Below are 20,618 nucleotides of genomic sequence, written 5' to 3'. Positions count from 1 at the left end.
GAATATTGATTGATTTTATCAGCCGGGCCCTAACACACAGGGTGAAGAAGTTCTGGTGAAGTATAAAAAAAAAAAAAAAAAAAACACTAATTATTCATGCTTTATAGTGCACGCTGTACCAAAACCAACATTCCCCTCGATATCAAATCACAGACGTCCTTGGGGCTTTAATTAGTCGTAGATTTTGCTCCAAAACTTGAACATACCGAATCAGAAGAACTTTGCGAATTTGTGGACAGACACAGAAATGGCTGTTTTCACAGTCACTTTGTTCAATAAGTAAATATCTCACAGAGCCAAAATCCTCCGGCCAAAATAAGCACAGTTTGATCATGGTCTTCACCACCACCACCATCATCATCATCAAAGCACAGCAGGAGGAAAGGAGTACGCAGCTCTCGCAGAATTACTCAAGGCTTGGAAATTTGAAGAGGAGAGTTCGAGGAGTCACTTAAAAAAAAAAAAAAAAAAAAAATCATTCTGCATTGTGAGGAACGTCGTGCCGAGCCTGCTTACCCGAACAGCTTTATAGAGCAGCTTCCAGTCGGAGTAGAGACGCTCGAACTTGGTCCTGTTAGCGGGACTGGAGGAGACGAGCGTCTCCAGAGCGGTGATGTGAGCCTCGCAGTCTTCCAGATCTTTCTTAATGACCTGTCAAGAAAACGCAGCGTATCAGTAGTAGTAGGAGGAGTTGTGGCCAAAAAAAAAAAAAAAAATTCTAATCACAAGATTCTCTCTTGCATGACCTGTGGTCCACGTTTACCAAGCTACTTTCCTTATATGGTCATTGTTTCCTGTTGCTGCTTCCAAGACGCCCCTAGGCTTAAGTTTAACGTGGTGCTCACCTTGAGCTGGTCAGCCTGGCTCTTCTTAGCGAGAATATCAGGTTGGAGTCCGTCTGCAGCGTGAAATCTCTCCTTTATAGACATGAGCTTCTGGTGAATAGAGTCGTAAGCATCACCAAAATTCTTTGTAGTTGATATTAATTCCTGAAGAGTGGACAAAAAAAAAAAAAAAGTGACTCTCTTATACAGCAATAATCAATATTAAACACTGATATTATTATTTTATTTTTTCCCCCATATGTCATTCGACAGGGAAGGGATGGTCTCTGATGTTTGCTGTGAACTTTAACTGAAGCTCTTGACCTGTATCTACGTGTTCATCGTCCGTTGTGATGATGAAATTAAGCTACTCTGAGTTTGCTCTGAGGAAACACCTCCAGCTCGCACTGGCAGCCGGATTCAGGTACCTGCAGTCGAGTTCTCCTCTGCAGAAGTTGGCTGTGAAGCTGCTCTCTCTTCTTCATGTCTGTACTGAGCTCCTCCAGCAGGCTCTGGGCTTTCTCCTCGCCAAACACGGCGCTCAGCAGGTCGGCTTTCACCTGCAGCAAGCTGAGCCTCTCCTGCAGCTGCACGCTGTCTTTCAGGAGCTTCTGCAGAGCAAAGGAAGGAGAAGCACTCAAAACCAAAGCAAAAAATACAACATCTGAACTTATAGTGACCTGTGTGCTGCCTCACAGTCTCCAAATGCTTAGTATCAACTAATCCGTGTGTATATGTATGTGTGTTTGTGTGTCTGTGTGTGTGTGTGTTTATGTGGTCGTGTGAACTTCAGGGAGAACACAAACGTATTTAAATATAAGAACGTCTGTCAGACATACAGCAGTTAATCAATGAGCGGCGTGTACAGACGAGGAGCTGAGAGAGCTGGACAGACTAAAGGATTAAAGCTCCGCTGCATCGCTCTCTTTAGGTAGAGAGGAAGCGAGGGCTAAATCCAACAGCACCAACAGACCAACATGTTGATAAAAAGGAAACTCCATAACAATTGAAATCTTGGGCTCCTTTAGTATGTAGGTTGGAATCAGGACGGATTTTTTTTTCTTGAACAGTTGTATAAATCAAATGCATTTGATAATCAGAATAATTTACAATGAAATATGAATATCTTCCAGCCTCACTCAGGGAAATATGTGCAAAACAAAATATGAGGTGCACAATGGCCAGCATCCACTAGGGGGCACCCAAGGAATACCTCATTCCAAAAAAAAAAAATCTAAAAAAGTTATATAAAGTTCTAAAAGTTATATAAACCTGAAAACAATACTACACCATATGTAAAGAAAAATCTATTTTTTTTCCATCCTATAACAAAGCTGTTAGATTTGCTAAGAAGGCATTAAGGTCAGAATGTGACGTGATAGTTAATCCCTGACAACAACAAACATATAACAGATACACACATACATGTTTTATCAACGTTTTGTTGAATACATTCTGAAAATGTAAAATGCAAAACGGATCTCTGCTGCAAAATCAAACTGATTTGTTGTGAAATTGCTACTTTAATATCCAGGATGTAAGATGTGATGAATAATCCGATCCGTTGCCAAAAAAGAAAAACTCTTAGAAAATGGCAACTGTATATTTGTCTTTCTGTGTTAAGAAATATTTGTTGCAGTGTAGTTTTTTTCTACAGATATCAAGTTAAAACAAGAAAAATTAATTAATTAATTAAAAAATAAAAAATAATAAAAAAAGCTCTGTTGATGCGTGGGTGCTTTTTGACAGACGTTTCCTGGATAAATTATACAATTATTTATTTAATTTAAATTCAATTTTCATTTTGATCCATTTTATTATTTTAATTACTTTTATTTATATAATTTACTTATTTTATTTTGCATACTTTATACTGTTATTATTTTTATTTCTTTTTTTTTTTGTACATTTATTATTCATCAGTCGGAGTAGATGAATAGAGCAGATGTGTGGGTCATTTAATTTAAAGCGAATTTTCCATGGTAAGGTCGACAATTCAAGAATATTTTAATCCTATTTTCTGCACAGGTCAAAGTTATCTAACTTTTTAAAGTGAAAATGGTAAAAGCGGTGCAGTTGTTTCACCAGCCGCACCAGACTTTGATCCAGACGAGCTGATCAAAGATGATTTGGGTTTTTTTTCCAAGATATCAGAGATGTATTTCGTTTCAAGGCTGTTTAATGTATCTGAGTAGTGAAATGATGACACTTCTTCATGTTTTGGTTAATATCCGGGCAGAAGCACTTGGGAAAAAAAGCTGTCTAATGAGCTTTCCAGGAAGTTCCCTAAAGAGGCTATAAAATACAGTCATCTAGTCTGATGGAGGGCTTGTGTGTGCATAAAATCTCTGATGACTGAAGGCTAGTTTCATGTAGTATTTAATACGTCTGTGGAAACTGAGATCCGAGTGAAATAAAATTCCAAGCTTTAGATGTGTAACTGCCATTAATCTTGAGTGTGTTATCATTGGAACTGAATATAATCGCCTCTACAGCACATATATATATATATATATATATATATAGCATATGTAAATATATATTTTTACAAAATAGCTTTACAAAATCAACTCAACACAGAGTTTAAACCAAGAGCAGATGTCTGTGTACATCAGTAACACTTTCTGACCAAAAGATCTGTCAGAATAGATCTCTAAAAGATCTCTGACACTGTGTTACCTCGATATTCTGCACGAGCACAGCCATGTGGGAGAAGTCGGTCACTTCGGCTGAGGTGTCGAGCATCTGAGACGCCAGCGGACTCCACTGACTAAAGACGTGCAGGGGATCCTGTAGGAGCTGCTTCAGAGCTGTCTCGCTCTCCGAGCAGAGCCGGAACGTGCGTCCTTTCACACTGCAACACACACAACGAAGCATCAAAACGCCGTCCAGCACGTGGGCAAGCCAAAGACAAAAGGTAGAAAGGTAAAGACAGGAAGTAAGGAAGTGGCTAAATATGGAGACCAGTGAAGAGTTTAAGAATAAAGAAGTAAGGAAATGTGCCACAAGTGCATCTTTGGTGTATTACTGATCCAGGCTTTTACAAATAAATCTCATTTCAAATAAAATAAAAAGTCACTAACATTTCTTGTATAAAGAACATAATTATTTAAAATTGCCCATAAGATAAGTATTTAAAAAGAAATAACACTTCGGTATGCTGTTATAGGAAAAAAATGAACCACAAGTGCTGCGAGCTACTACTGTCACGTTTGCTACTAATTACAAAAAATGTAATTAATGAATCATATACTATACTAAATATATCTTATGATAATACAGTAATAAACTATGTAAAATGATAACTAAGGCATAAATCATTATCTTGTCATAACGTGTGTGTGTGATTAATATACTCAAAATGACACCATTCAGAGTATAAAACGTGTTTGTGCACATCTGCGCCTAATATTTTTGGCAGAATTCCACTGATGAATGACGAGCTATGAATCATGTGAATAGTGTGTGTGAATTATGTGCTGTGTGAACAGGTTGTGAATCGGTTGTGAATCGGGTGAACAGCTTATGAATCGTGTATATGGGTCGTGAATCGTGTGTACGGGTCGTGAATCGTGTGTACGGGTCGTGAATCGTGTGTACAGGTTGTGAATCGTGCGTACAGGCTGTGAATCGTTTGAACAGCTTGTGAATCGTGCGTACAGCTTGTGAATCGTGCGTACAGCTTGTGAATCGTGTGTACAGGTCTTGAATCATGTGTATAGGCTGTGAATCGTGTGTACAGGTCATGAATTGTGTGAACAGCTTGTGAATCGTGTGTACAGGTCATGAATCGTGTGAACAAGTCTTGAATCGTGTGAACAGGCTGTGAATCGTGTGAACAGGTCTTGAATCATGTGTATAGGTTGTGAATCGTGTGTACAGGCTGTGAATCGTGTGTACAGGTCTTGAATCATGTGTATAGGTTGTGAATCGTGTGTACAGGCTGTGAATCGTGTGTATAGGTTGTGAATCGTGTGTATAGGTTGTGAATCGTGTGAACAGCTTGTGAATCGTGTGTATGGGTTGTGAATTGTGTGAACAGCTTGTGAATCGTGTGAACAGCTTGTGAATCATGTGAACAGGTCTTGAATCATGTGTATAGGTTGTGAATCATGTGTATAGGTTGTGAATCGCGTATACAGGTTGTGAATCGCGTGTACAGGTCTTGAATCATGTGTATAGGTTGTGAATCGTGTATAGGTTGTGAATCATGTGTACAGGTCTTGAATCATGTGTATAGGTTGTGAATCGTGTGTACAGGCTGTGAATCGTGTGAACAGGTCTTGAATCATGTGTATAGGTTGTGAATCGTGTGTACAGGCTGTGAATCGTGTGTATAGGTTGTGAATCGTGTGTATAGGTTGTGAATCGTGTGAACAGCTTGTGAATCGTGTGTATGGGTTGTGAATCGTGTGAACAGCTTGTGAATCGTGTGAACAGCTTGTGAATCGTGTGAACAGCTTGTGAATCATGTGAACAGGTCTTGAATCATGTGTATAGGTTGTGAATCATGTGTATAGGTTGTGAATCGCGTATACAGGTTGTGAATCGCGTGTACAGGTCTTGAATCATGTGTATAGGTTGTGAATCGTGTATAGGTTGTGAATCATGTGTACAGGTCTTGAATCATGTGTATAGGTTGTGAATCGTGTGTATAGGTTGTGAATCATGTGTATAGGTTGTGAATCATGTGTATAGGTTGTGAATCGTGTATAGGTTGTGAATCATGTGTACAGGTCTTGAATCATGTGTATAGGTTGTGAATCATGTGTATAGGTTGTGAATCATGTGTATAGGTTGTGAATCATGTGTATAGGTTGTGAATCGTGTATAGGTTGTGAATCATGTGTACAGGTCTTGAATCATGTGTATAGGTTGTGAATCATGTGTATAGGTTGTGAATCGTGTATAGGTTGTGAATCGTGTGTACAGGTCTTGAATCATGTGTATAGGTTGTGAATCGTGTGTATAGGTTGTGAATCGTGTATAGGTTGTGAATCGTGTGTACAGGTCTTGAATCATGTGTATAGGTTGTGAATCATGTGTATAGGTTGTGAATCATGTGTACAGGTCTTGAATCATGTGTATAGGTTGTGAATCATGTGTGTAGGTTGTGAATCGTGTGTACAGGTCTTGAATCATGTGTATAGGTTGTGAATCGTGCGTTGTGTCAGTCTCTGCTCACCTCTGGTACTCTTTCACTGCAGTCAGTACTTCATCAGCAAGTTGTTGGTAATCATAAGGGAAGCGGTATAACTCCTTCAGCTGGGCTTTAAGCTGCTCGACCTGAGGCTCCTCGGCCGAGAGGACTGTCCTCACATCCTGCAACACGAACAGACACCACTAATAAACAAAATACACAGATATCAAGAACTTTCAAACATTCAGAACAGTGTTAATGACAAGCACCGCTGCATGGAAATTCACTGTTTCATTTTTTCCCCTATAATCTTAGGTCTGGCTAATGTTTAGCTAGCGCACTGCTAGTCTTTTAGTGTAACGTCATCTAATTAAGTACTTTATTTTTATTTAATGCCTAATTTTATAGCGTTATAGTAGCTAACTACCAAGATGACTAGCTACTTTTCTTCTCGCTTGATCCAGCGTGAGATTGCACTTAGTGGGGTGTGATGGTCTGTCACTCCCTGGTCAGGAATTTACCCGAGGTGTTTTTTTCTACTCCATAATTACTGCCACAGAAATATGCAGGCTATGCGCTATTTCTGCTGTGTTCACTATACGAGCATGTTATCTGGTGGACCAGAGTTTAAGGGTTTAAATAGTGTTAGAGACTCACGGTATAGCTCTTCCACTGAGCCACCATGTTCTCCTCACTCCTCTCTCCATCCTTATTCTCCAGCTGCCGGCTCATTTTGTGCACAAGGGCTCGGAGCCGCTTGATGCCCGCTGCCAGCTCCTCTCGCCGGGTGTAGTACTCTCTCTGGGCATCCATAGAGCCCTTCAGCTTGGTGTGGATCTCCTGCAGCTCCAGCCGCATCCTCTGCCATTCCAGCCGCAGCTCTTCCACTTCCTCTCTGATTAGCTCAGCTCCTGCAGGTGACGTGTTGGCCTTCACCGCCTCGGCCTGGCCTTCGATGTACACTAATGTCTCTTCTTCACGGGCCACGCTGGCATCCAGGTCCTGGAAAGAGCAGCAGAGTGGGTTTAGGTTCATGCGGGTTAATACAGTCTTCGTTACATATTTAGCCCCGCTTTCAAATGTCAAGTTAGCATTAAAATTCTAAGAACTATAAAATGGGTGTACTTAGGGTGCTTTTACATATGCAGTGTTTAGTCTGTTTGAATGGAACCTTGGTGTGTTTTCCCTCTTAGTATGGCTCTTTAGACAGCAGAGAACAAAACAATCACTCTTGGGTGAGGACTAAATAATAAATAATAAATAAGTGAACACTAGCTCAGTGAGAAAGTGATTCGACTCTGAATCGACTCAGGAAATGAATCAAACGCGTTGTGTTTTTTGGGCTGAGTCATAAACTGAGTCATGAGACGCAAACTGAACTCTGCAGAAACGCCACGTATTCTGGATATCTAGACAACAAATGCTGGATGCGATACACAAAATGTTTTAAACTATCTATTTATATAATTATCTAATCATTTATTTAGCACCAACACCGTGTTCTTTTCATGCTCCGATGATTTTTGTGACTTCTCTGTGTATTTGGCAAAAGTTCAAAAAGCCAACATGCCCCGCAGCCAACTTTTTTTTTTTTTTCCCTTTTTGATTCATTTAATTATGCGCAGTGTGAAACCGAACCTAATCATAAACCAACCAAAAGAATCATTTTCCATCTGATTCAGACTCACCAAATGAACTAATATGTGCAAAAGCACCTTTAGAGACAAAGCTGCAGAAAGTGCAAGTGTTAATTTTGGCACTTAAACATAAACATAAACACGATTTCACACGAAGAATTGGCAAATAAACACTTTTGAATGACATGCAATGACAAGCACCTAACATCTGTCCTGAAAACGTTAAAAAAAAGTTACAGCTTTTACCTCTGAGTGTTGTAAATCGCTTACACTGGAGACTCCTTCAAAAATGCAATAAACATCTCCTTATCTCCTTACAGAATCCTTCACCATATCAAAGATTATCTTTTTTTGTTAAATAACGGCACATTTTTAATCCATTTATTTAATTAGAGTTAGATTATGTACAGCGTCCACCATACAAGTCGCCGTGTAAGTTGTCACTATAGCAACGATAACGTATTATAATGAGCACATTAATATAAATAAACCTGTGAATTGCCTTGCATAGCACTGTGGTATAATCACTAATAAATAATAATCCGAAACATAATCAATATCCCAATACGCCAAAGACTACATTTAAAAAAAAAAAATAGAAAATAGTGATTGACTTCATGATGCATAAATACACTGTTTTTGAAATAAATAATTATAATTAATGATATTAGTACAAATTCTGGTTTAACCTAAAAGTAATGAATAGAACTGAGCCCTATTCACAGCCAGCATGACTCACTTCCCTTTGTAAAGTAAAAATATTTTTCTGCGGAAGATCAGTGCACACCCTCCCCCTTTCCTGCTTAAGTGGGTTAGAGTACCTGCAGGGCTTGTAGTCGATTCTCCGAAACGTCCTCCATCTCCCTGAAACGATTCACTTCTACTGTTTTCGACGCCAACCATGTTTGGAAATCATGAACGCGGCTTTGGTGCTGCTGATGCTCTTCTGCGACCTTCTGCACCAGAGCTAGCCTCTCCTGCAAATCAGTACGAACAATCACATATCATAATCATCTCCATAAACAAGAATGAAAACCACTACACGATTTTTTTTTTTTTCAGTCAGATATATGATTAAATCAATCTTTTTATGCACTAGACATAAAGAATGTCACAGTAAGTAATATAATAGCACGGGATTTTTTCATTTTGTATCTGGTATCTCAGTGATCTGGTATGAAACGTGTTCAGACATGAGTGCATAAAAGAAACAGGACAGTTGAAGGACAGGACCAGACCTTATCTAGCATTCCAAAGAAGTTTCGCTGGCTAGCAGAAGAGCTTTGGCACACAATACACTCTACTTTTGGAATTACTTTATAATACACCTTGTGTTTTTAAAAGAAAAACTCTTATATAAAAGCTGTTATGACAAATAATTACAAGAGATGAATCATCTGTTACGTTAAACAAATTAAGTGACATTTAAGAGCTCTACTTTTTTTTTTATCTGTTTACAGTTGCATTTAATGTTGTGGAACGTCCACGAACATTGCCTCACCAGCCCTTTTTTTCTTTTTTCTCTGGAAGTTAATAAGACAAAAACGCAGCTCGTTATGCTACAGAGAAATCCTTCCCTCCTGAAGACTTTCCAGTTGCAGACATGTTAAAAAGCGCTGACACTGGAGACTCCTTCCGTTAATGTTAAATAAACATTTCCTCACAGAAAACTTCTTCACCATATCATCTTAAATTGATTCAAAATTAATCAGTTCATGTGGAGCGTTGATATAAACCCTACGATTTGACTTGCAGCTGGAACTACTGTCAGAGCCGCTGTTATAGGAAATTAATCAACACTTTCTGACCAAGAGACTGAATGCAAATTTAATGCACCAGCATTCAAAAAATCCTCAGCTTTGTTCCTTTTCCAAACAAATTCAAAAATCACTTCATCACATCATCCCTTTATTAACTATTTTCCTTTTATGTCTCGCTCCTAGGTGTTTTCTTGCTGACTTATTGGCTTGGATTTCCACTCTGACCATCTGAAAGTTACCTCCACCCTGGTGCGGATGTTGTTGTATGCCTCTTGCAGTTTGTTCTGAGCGTGCTCGTCCACACTGGGGTCCTGGGTGCGGTTATAAAGTGTGGAGGCCTCGTCCAGCAGGCGCTCCAACAGCGGCTCCTGGGCCTTCACGTTACTGCAGGTCACGCGGTGATGCTCCACCTGCCACAGCTTCTCCCTCAGAGCCAGCTGCAGCTCCAGCTGAGGCTCCACCACCCGCTGCACCTTCACCAGCCACATGTAGAACTCCTCGTGGGCCTTCAGGTACTCGCTCCAGTGCAGCCACACCCACTCAATACGGCTACGGTAGAAACAATGCCAAAGACACACATTCTACAGTGAGAGTAAAAAGTATTTGATCCCTTGCTGATTTTGTTGGTTTGCCCACTAATAAAGACATGATCATTCTATACTTTTAACGGTAGATGTATTCTAACATGGAGAGACAGAATATCAAAAAGAAAATCCAGAAAATAACTTTAAAGAATATATATTAATTGATTTGTATTTCATTGAGGGAAATAAGTATTTGATCCCCTAGTATGCATTGGGAGTTCTGGCTTTCACAGACCAGTTAGACACTCCCAATCAACTTGTTACCTGAATTGAAGACACCTGTTCTAACTAATCACCTGTATGAAAGACACCTGTTCACAGAATCAGACAATCAGACAGATTCCAAACTCTCCAACATGGGTAAGACCAAAGAACTCTCTCAGGACCTCAGAGACAGGATTGTTGACCTGCACAAATCTGGAATGGGCTACAAAAACATTAGCAAGATGCTGGGTATTAAAGTAACAACCATTGGTGCAATTGTGAGAAAATTTAAGAAGTATAACATGACCATCAATAGACCTCGGTCTGGTGCTCCACAGAAGATTTCACCTCGTGGGGTGGCAATGATCATGAGAACTGTGAGAAATCGGCCTGCAACCACACAGCGGGAGTTAGTGAATGACCTCAAGGCAGCTGGAACCACAGTCACCAGGAAAACAATTGGCAACACTTTGCGCCGCAATGGATTAAAATCCTGCAGTGCCCGAAAGGTACCCCTGCTTAAGAAGGCACATGTGGAGGCCCGCCTAAAGTATGCCAATGATCACCTCAAAGCTGTACAAAATGATTGGGAGAAGGTTCTGTGGTCAGACGAGACCAAAATTGAACTATTTGGCCTAAACTCTACTCGTCATGTGTGGAGGAAGAAAAATGCTGCCTATGACCCCAGGAACACTGTGCCCACCGTCAAGCATGGAGGTGGAAGCATTATGTTTTGGGGGTGTTTCTCTGCCAAGGGCACAGGGCTACTTGACCGCATCAGTGGGAAGATGGATGGAGCCATGTACCGTGCAGTCCTGAGGGACAACCTCCTCCCCTCTGCCAGGAAGTTGAAAATGGGCCGTGGTTGGGTCTTCCAACATGACAACGACCCGAAGCATACAGCAAAGGCAACAAAGGAGTGGCTCAAGAAGAACCACATTAAGGTCATGGAGTGGCTCAGCCAGTCTCCGGACCTCAATCCAATCGAAAATCTACGGAGGGAGCTGAAGGTCCGAGTTGCCAAGCGACAGCCCACCAACCTTAATGATTTAGAGAGGATCTGCAAAGAAGAGTGGGCCAAAATTCCCCCTGATATGTGTGCTAACCTTGTGGTTAACTACAACAAACGTCTGTCCGCTGTGCTTGCAAACAAAGGCTGTGCCACCAAGTATTAAGTGCTTTTGGCTAGAGGGATCAAATACTTATTTCCCTCAATGAAATACAAATCAATTAAAATATATTCTTTAAAGTTATTTTCTGGATTTTCGTTTTGATATTCTGTCTCTCCATGTTAGAATACATCTACCATTAAAAGTATAGAATGATCATCTCTTTATTAGTGGGCAAACCAACAAAATCAGCAAGGGATCAAATACCTTTTACTCTCACTGTACGTAATGACATTACTTACATTACATTACATTACACAAATACAGCTTGTAATGCTACATACTAGACACACACACACTCACACACAAACACCAAAATCTTACAGGTTTAACTCCACATAGTGTATATTGGTATGTCCATTTACAGGACTAGGCTTGCATGATTATGGTCACAAATATATTTTGGAAACAATGGGCTTTACATTTTTTAATAAGGAATTTGTTGCTCTGGTTGTAGTTTCCTTTCCATCCACTCAAAAAAGGATAACTGTTGTACGACCTCGGTTTAGTATCTCATGGCTCCATTAAGTCATTCGTTAAAAAAATGGTGCTAAATATAAAAAAACAAAATACAATGCAAAATAATAGGAAGCGCTCTATTATAAGTGGCTGAATAATAAGGACGGAAGCCATGTTGTTAAAATCAAACAGCGATTAATGTGATAAGTACAGCTAGGACTATTCATGCAACAATGTCTGTCCTACTAGAAGTTTATTTCATGCTTGTCATCTTCATTTTTAAATTGTCCCCCAACCCCCACCCCCTTATTTATTTATTTATTTATTTATTTTTTACAGCAAAGAAAAAACCTACTTCGGTCCACATTTTCTAGCCCTTTTCTATTTTTTTCGTCTTAATGAGAAAAGCTTACTTTTAAATGTGGTGTTCTAGATACTGTTCTGTCCTGGACACTTCTATTCAAAAAAAAATGTGGCAACTGCAGAGGTAATTTGCATATCGTCAATGCTGAACCCAGACTTAAGCAGCTGCAGAACCTGACTCTGAATACACGGAACTTTCCTTGAATAAATCAGAATAAAGCCCATGTCCAGGATTTAAGTATTGTATGCATGTATATATAAAGAGACACAAAACTTTTTAGTATGCATAGCTATGGATCTTTTGTGTAACTTGACAACAAGCGGCCACTGGGAAGGCTACTTGCGAAGAGTGCTTGGACCCCGCAGATCGCTGCCTGTGGCTATATTTCTAGTTTATTTCCCATCAAGTCAAGAAATGACAGCTACACGTTGCGTGAGATTAATTAATGAGACTGATTATGTAATGAAACTGATTAATGAAGTAGAATTATAGCACAGCATCCACTTTACTGTCGTACCTGTGTACCTTTCATTTCAAGTGCTCTCCATGTGAGAAGGCATATTTAACTCATAATTAGATAATTATTCATAATAAAACTTATAATTATTATAATAGCGCTGTGGAAATCTAGTGATGAAGAAAAAAACATCACAGCATCCCTGTTTTCCGTTAGCTATAATACGGATGTTTTAGGAATTTTTAATGTGATGTCAATGGTACAAAGTTCATGTCCATACCTGTGGCAGTGGATGATGTAGGTGGACGTCTCCTCCCAGAGAGTCTTAAGTTCTTTAAGTTTGGAGTGAGTCTGGTTCTTCAGCTCCTCATCTCCGTTCTTGAGAAGAGCGTCTGCGGCCACCAGGGCCACTTCCATTTTCATCCGGCCCTCCGGCTCCGACTCGTGGATTTTCTTCAGGGCAAAGCATTAGCACATTCATTAAACCGTACACAGGAGATGGTGTGTTTTTAATATTCACTTAATACATATTAAAACATGCAAAGAGTGAACGCTGCATCTCCTGTACGGAATAAAAGAGAAGCCTAAAGCCCATAATCTGCTAATCAAGTCCTGAAGGAGAGAAGGAGGACTTGGCGGTAGGCTGTGGTCACATGGTTGGAGTAATGAAAGAAACAATTATTTCTGTAGCCTATTAGAATAAATAAAAATTCAAGTCTTGTAAGGTCACATCTAGGTCGAGTTTCAATCAGTCAAAATCGTGACTTAAGATTGAATTAAAGGATTTAAGTATTACATCACTGATGCATTTATATATGAGAAGAATTTATATATTTATATATGAGGAGAATGATATTATCACAAAACTTTTTAGTATGCACAGCTATGGACATTTTATTTAACTTGGCAACAGCTGACCACTGGGAAGCCTACTTGCAAAGGGTGCTTGGACCCCGCAGATCGCTGCTTGCTGCTATATTTCTAGTTTATTTTCCATCAAGTCAAGGAATGACAGCTGCATGTTGCATTACTCAAATTTAGTATCCTCTGGCTTCATTAAGTTGTGCACACAATTTACTGTCGGCATGCAATATAAAATAATAAAAGGCAAAATAATAGGAGGTGCTGGATCAAGTGCTATTTTATAAGCTACTCAATGATTAGGATGGAAGCCATATTGCTAAATTAATGTGATAATTACAACTAGGGCTGTTCATGCTGTAGTATACTGGCAATATACTAGACTCCTAAAAAAAGAAAACAACGCAGTTTGTCATGTCCCTGAGAAACAATGTTACAAGGAAATAATGTTACAAAGCGCTGATACTGGAGACTCCTTCTATAAATGCTCAATAAACGTCTTCTCACAAAAAACAATTGCACACATTTTTCTTTGTTAAATATTAAAAAAAAATTTGTGATTAGATTATGTGAAGCGTCGCCATGTACGTCCCTATGAATTAGCTGTTACTATAGAAACAGTAAACGTAGGCCTTCCCCGGTAACAGAATCGTCTTATTCGGTTAACAGTGTGGAAAGTAACTTTGGTAAAATGTTAAAATGAGATCTCTGCATTTCCCTTCAGGGGAAAAATAACAAGCTCCCGTCCCTATTCCTTACCAATCCTGCCTTTACCAGCTCTAATGCGCTCCCAGATCCTTGTGGAACGCCAATCGCGATCACTTATTAACGTCATACCATACACAGATAAGATGTAGTGTCTTTTTTTCTACAGGAAAAACATCTCTTTATGTGATGCCCTACAGAGAAGATATTCCGTTCTCCCTCTGCAGCTTGTACTGACTTGATTAACAGCCAGCAGTTGTTTTTCCTCCGTACCCTTCATGTATAGAACTCTTTTCAGCTCTTTCAGCGTGCTAACCTCCTTGCAGACAATGAAGACTCCTTCCATCAATGTTAAATAATAACCTCTTATCAGAAAACATCACCATATCAACGCTTATGAAGCTCGGAAGGTAGAATGCGGGTCATGGTCTCACCTCCGTCTCTTTCAGTCGGGCCTCCAGAGCCGCTCTGGGTCCTTCGGTGTTGTCGTTGAGTTTAAGTCTTTCCTGGACGGCCTGCATCCACGCCTGCGCCTCCTCCCATCTCTCCCTGAACTCATTCTGCTCCTGCTGGGTCATGGGCTTGACCAGTGCCTGCACACACAGCACACAGCACACAACGTGCCGTATTATTATATTTTTCTAACATTAGGCATTTTCTGAGCACTTTGACAAACCATAGATATATCAAATATATTGAAACTTTTTTTTTTTAACACTACGACGTGCAATATAATACTCCATACTTAATTTACTGTATATAGACTAACCCACACATTGTCCTGTGATTTGCCGTGGATTACCATCCGAGCTGCTGTTATAGAAAATAAATCAACACCTTCTGACCAATCAGAATGGAGAATTCAACAGTGATATGGTATAATAGAGTTTTAAGTTAAAATTAAGTTAAAATCATGCTATCGTGACAGACACATACGTATATTTTGTACTACTTTTACATTTTACTCTAACGCAGCTTAGTGCAAGTGCACTTTGAGAAAACAGAGTGCTTTCACGTCTATTAATCCAGTTACCCGAGTCAGAATCAGAGCGAAATTGATTCTTTTGATTCATTTAGTGTTAAGTTTGGTTTCATTTCACACTGCACTGCAATTAAATAAATTAAAAAACAAACTAAAATCTTCGGGGAACATTGCTCAGGGATTTTTTTCTATCGCATATTATTGACCAATGAGTCAAAAAGTTTTACGCCTAGTTTTTTTTAGCCCTATACACCCTTCAGACAATGTTTTTTTTTTTTTTGGTGCATTTAATTTAGTGCAGGAAAAACAAAACAAACCAAAAACCTAATGAACCGAAAAAAGTATCAAATTTGCTCGGATTCTGATTCGGCTAATACGGCTTAAAAACGGTCTCCGACTTTCCAGATGTTTCAAGCGCTAAACTGTAGCTAGTTTTAACGCACCACAAGGTATATCGCAATCACAATCATATAATCACTTTATACTATTTTGTCCAGATGGATAACAAACATCTTCAGAGCAGCAACCATTAAAAAAAAAAAAAAAAGAAGCTAACTCTCCATTTCACTGACTCGAGCAGTTGTGCTCTGTAATGAGGAGGGGATGTTTGAAATGAAATCTATTTCCTGAGTGAGTCACTTTCTCCCACCGCAAGCTCGCGGCAGTCCCCCTGAAGCCGGCTGTGCGGCGAGGAGCAGACTACGAGAACTCTACCGCTCTGATTAAAGCAACAATCCAGCCATGAATGAAACCTGCACTATTTTCCGCCATCCCAAACAGTGTTGATTAATGAAAACACGCTTGACGTCGGAAATTTGCTTCCTTTCTCCTGTAGGTGCGAGTCAAGTTGAATAAAGGCTTGTGGTTTAGCTGCGTGTGAAGGGGAAAAAAGATGCAAAATTGATCACGTTCATTTAAACGTAAGATACAAAAAATTCGGACAATTCACTTGAAAACAGAGCTCTGGAAAATTTACAGTATAATATTAATATTGACAAAATATGTCAATATAGGTTAATATGGATACATTCCAATCGTATCCATTGCGATTCAACAAAATCAAATTAAACAAAAAAGATTAATTATTTCACAATATGCCTTTCTGATATATCATGGATCTCACGATATCTTCTTATTAATATTTTATGTTTTTTTTTTAAATTACAAACAGCCGATTTTGTACGTAAAATGTTGTACTCAATCTTTAAAATTGTAACAATTTTACTCCCCCACCTTTTTCAGATTTATTATTATTTAAAACATTTTTAATGCATTTTACATATTGCTGTATAGTTTAATATTTAATATAACTGTATATCGTATCATCGTGATTTTTTCCCTCATATCACCCATCCCTAATGTGAACACTGTCAATGTTGGCTTGATGGAAATTTTGTACTGAATATATTTAAACTTTTATTTTTAATACTACAGCGTGTCATATAATACTCCATACTTAGTTTACTGTATTTAGACTAACCCTGTGCTCACACTGTCCTGTGATTTGCTGTAGACTACCGTCCGAGCTGCTGTTATAGAAAATAAATCGACAACTTCTGACCAATCAGAATGGAGAATTCAACAGCAATGTGGATTATAGAGCTTTAACAAAGTTGGAATTATACTATCATGGCAGACACACACCTATACTTTGTACTACTTTTACATTTTATTCTAACACAGCTTAGTGCAAGTGCACTTTAACGTTTTAAAGTAACACTTGAGTGGATTTTTTTGGTTACTGAGCTTCTGCTTTTTTTTTTTTTTTTTTTTTTTTTTTTTAACAGCAATAAATAACTTCTTCTTTTACTGATGTGAAGGATTTGTTTGTTCCACCACTGAAAGTCTGCGATTCATATGCAAATACTTCGGTCTTTTCACTTTCGTTTTGTAACACACAGTTAAAAAGAAAGACACTGCAAAGTCTAGACATAAGATAATCATTCTAATTATTATTATTATTATTTGCAGTAGTTAACTAGTAGTAGTATTAGAGTAGCAGTTTCTTATCCAATTCCTTAATAAGAATCTTATGGTTGCATGGTTAGTCATCGTTACCGCATCATGAACTGTTTTCCAAAGCAGTGTTCATCCATTTTGTGTCCGGCTATGACTCCCCAAAAATTCCACCACCCCCTCCCTGTGGACTCGCCCTGAATCATCCTACAGCAACCTCCATTTCTGTGTAATCCACTACGTTATGTTACGTTGCTCCCTTTGTGCCGTTCCTAGCACGTTCGTAACTTTCTCACATATGACGGCTATCAAATCAAATGTTGCTGACCAGAACAAATCAGCGCTACACACTACCACAGTAGCTACATTTCGATTTTTTGCTGTATTTCCTCACTCTCTTTTGCAGCTTCTAACATTAACAACGTGATAAATACTGACAGTGTAAGACATTTCATCGAAATGTCATTCTCAAAAAGTAATCAGAGAGGGGATTAGAGCTTTCGGTTGGCAGTGGTAATTTTCACCACCAGCTTGTGTGTTATGTGAGGAATAACACACTCTAGACTGTGCTGTTATACAAAAATAATGCATGTCGAGGGGATGGGAGGGGGGTGTGATGTGGCACAACGCGCAACGGAGTGCCGCTACCCTGCCAAAGTGCATTATTTTTGTATTACAGAAAGTTCTAGAGTGTGTTATTCCGCTTATACCACAGCGATTTGCCAGGGATTACAATGTTTCATTTGTTAATGAACAAAACATCCTGCATTTTATTGTTTTATGGTCAGATTTAATGTTGTGAAATGTCAAAGTGACAAGTTAGTTTCTGTTCATGCCTACATTATAGCTGCTGTAAACAGCCACTCTTCACCAGCCTTTCTCTCTCTCTCTCTCTCTCTCTCTCTCTCTCAACTTTCTTTCAAACTCTCTCTTTCGAACACAACTTTTCTGAGAAAATAGAAAGTTACAAAGTTCTAAATGTTAAATAAATGTATCCTAACAAAACAACGTCACTGCATCAGTGATTATATGTTTAACTTTGTTAATAAAAAACGTCTTTTTTAAAAAAAAAAAAAAAACAACTGTTTATTATTTATTATTGTCCTACTGTCCGAGCCGTGCTGTTATACGAATATAACGCTGATCGGATTTGAGAGTTCAACTACGCAGTAATTCACAATTATACGTAAGCATATCATGAGGTTATACCTAATATCGGCACGGCTGTGATTTGGCTGTAGGCTGAGTGCTGTAGGTGATCACTGACATTTCGGACACAATATGGCCAAATGTTTTGTTTATTTTTGCTCCGTTAGCGGAAATAGATCTCAAAGAAGCCATAATCACTTTATAGCCCGTCAGATAGCAGGTTTAGCTAGCTTACGATGATTTGTACATTCTCGTTAAAGGTGCTTCTGGTAAAATTACTGTCCCTTCTGACGAGCTTTCATATTTTAAGCCAAAAGTTACATTCCTGAAAAGTATCGTTTGCCATGTCCACTGATGATGTCGCTAACTTTACTTTAGTAACCGTTTCGAACCGGATTTTTACGTGGCAAATACAAACGTGCTGATTGATACGAACAGCAGCACTTCCCAGTGCGGTTATAGGAAATATAGGCACTCTTGGAATGCTGATTGACCAATCAGATCAGGTGGTTTTCACACTGGGAACATTTGCTACGGTCTGAATCCGAGTGCGATTGTTCGTGGCGTCCCAGCTGGTTTCAGACTCACTTGATTCTATCGAATCTTGGTGCATTTGTGTTCATCTTACATCATCACAAATGCGCAGGGAGAACACAATATGACGCACCATATATTTTATTTACTTTTTTTATTGTTATATTGGTGCTATTATGCGCAGCAGAGTGAACGACACTTAACGTCTGCATTCTTGTGAGTTTTGTTGAACTGCTCCTGTATGTTTTCTTCTCCTCATATCTGAAAAAGGCGCCTCACCTCTTCGGTGTCCCACAACGTTCCCGTGCCACTCATGACACACGTGTGTTATGGAAACTAATGATGTCCTCATCGGCTAAAACACACACACAGGTTACTTGACTTCCTGAAGTAAAGAAGTGTGGACCCGAGTGTGAGCTGTGTTCACATTCACGGGGATCGTGGCACAGTTCCAGAGACCACCTCCTACAGGAAGTCTCGGGTTCGGTACGGCGGTGCGCTTCCTGGTCGGCATTTTAAAACTGCCACTGTGGAAGCCGCCTTAATGGACTGGAACTAACAGTTGTATATTACATGGTTGATTATTACAATGATATCATGAGACCGTGATAGTTTTAGATACTGTGACAAATCTGAATCGTAACACCCCTAATCCTTAATAACAAACCAACAGTAAGCAATAATGGTACATTGTTCTGAAAAAGAGGTGCAGGATATAGTATTAAAGCAGATATTATATAGTTTATAATGTTGTTGAAATTATTATTTTTTAAAAATCCCAGATGATTTCCATCCAATCCAGAGCAGATGATTTGCATGGCAGTTGGAAACAGAAATGATAATGATGATAATAATAATGATGATGATGATTATTATTATTATTAATAGTAGTAGTAGTAGTATGATGATGGTGACTATTATTACTATTATTATTATTATTATTATTAATAGTAGTAGTATGATGATGATGATGATAATAATCAATCATAACGACTCTCTGCTTCTGTTTCAGGGAGATTTATACAAAACCATCTTCCTGATTGTCAAAATACAAGACTAATATTTCAATTTTTTAAACAAAAACAAGATTATAAAGAACATTAAAGCACAGTTAGCTAAGCAGCTCAGCTCCTCCACGCTGGAAACTTTGCATTAAGACACTAATACACGTAAATCTGTGCAATAATCCCAACACACACACATAAATAAGTCTAAATGAGTCGACTTACCTTTACTTGTGCATCTGAAACGCAAAAAAAAAACGTCCTCGAAGCGATTTCGGAGTACAAAAGTTGTCCAGAGGAAGCTAGCTAGGAAGCAGCAGCAGCACTACTGTATTACTGCAGCTTCACTGTCAATAAACGACCTGCGTCCCTGACAAGGTCTGAAGTGCGCATGCGCGAAGCCCTCACGCATGCGCACTAGGGATTTAGCGTGTTTACAACGGTTTTACAATAGTATCCTGGTCATGGCTATGCCATGCTGCCTGTAAAATCTAGTTTTTCACTTAATTCAGTTTAATTTAATCGAACCCTTTCATGCATAAGTTATTTTTATAACTATAGCCAGCTTCTGTAGATTTTCTCTCTTTTTTCCTTTCAAAATAAATGAATTTTGAATGAATATCCCAAAAAGTAAATGGATTGTCCATGCATGAAAAGTCTAAAACTATACACTTTAAATAATAAGAAGAAGAAAATAGTATTAAATCTTCCAATGTCAATTTTTTTTTTTTACATTCAAGGCTAAAATATGTAATTCTAAAAACAAATTATAGAAAATAGCATTTCTGGACATGCTAGGACATGCACAAGATGTATAAGATGTACACAG

At 38.8% G+C, this 20,618-nt stretch overlaps 1 protein-coding gene across 2 annotated transcripts in view; it reads right to left on the bottom strand.

The window, feature by feature from the left end:
* syne3 (spectrin repeat containing, nuclear envelope family member 3) overlaps nucleotides 1-20,196 on the bottom strand; it is a 39,219-nt gene extending 19,023 nt beyond the window's left edge. For both annotated transcript variants that reach the window (XM_053237599.1, XM_034308365.2), the window contains exons 1-11: nucleotides 20,015-20,196; nucleotides 14,599-14,757; nucleotides 12,879-13,051; nucleotides 9,601-9,910; nucleotides 8,423-8,578; nucleotides 6,622-6,966; nucleotides 6,010-6,146; nucleotides 3,504-3,678; nucleotides 1,253-1,435; nucleotides 846-989; nucleotides 517-651 (exon numbers count right to left, since the gene is read on the bottom strand). In XM_053237599.1, coding sequence (XP_053093574.1) covers nucleotides 517-651; nucleotides 846-989; nucleotides 1,253-1,435; nucleotides 3,504-3,678; nucleotides 6,010-6,146; nucleotides 6,622-6,966; nucleotides 8,423-8,578; nucleotides 9,601-9,910; nucleotides 12,879-13,051; nucleotides 14,599-14,742 — 1,902 coding nt within the window. In that variant the 5' untranslated portion in view covers nucleotides 14,743-14,757; nucleotides 20,015-20,196. The remainder of the gene's footprint in view (nucleotides 1-516; nucleotides 652-845; nucleotides 990-1,252; nucleotides 1,436-3,503; nucleotides 3,679-6,009; nucleotides 6,147-6,621; nucleotides 6,967-8,422; nucleotides 8,579-9,600; nucleotides 9,911-12,878; nucleotides 13,052-14,598; nucleotides 14,758-20,014) is intronic.
* Nucleotides 20,197-20,618: the final 422 nt, after the last annotated feature.

The sequence above is a fragment of the Pangasianodon hypophthalmus genome, chromosome 10 (genome assembly GCF_027358585.1).
Source record: "Pangasianodon hypophthalmus isolate fPanHyp1 chromosome 10, fPanHyp1.pri, whole genome shotgun sequence".
Lineage (NCBI taxonomy): Eukaryota > Metazoa > Chordata > Actinopteri > Siluriformes > Pangasiidae > Pangasianodon > Pangasianodon hypophthalmus.
This window is presented reverse-complemented; position numbering and strand designations above follow the sequence as displayed.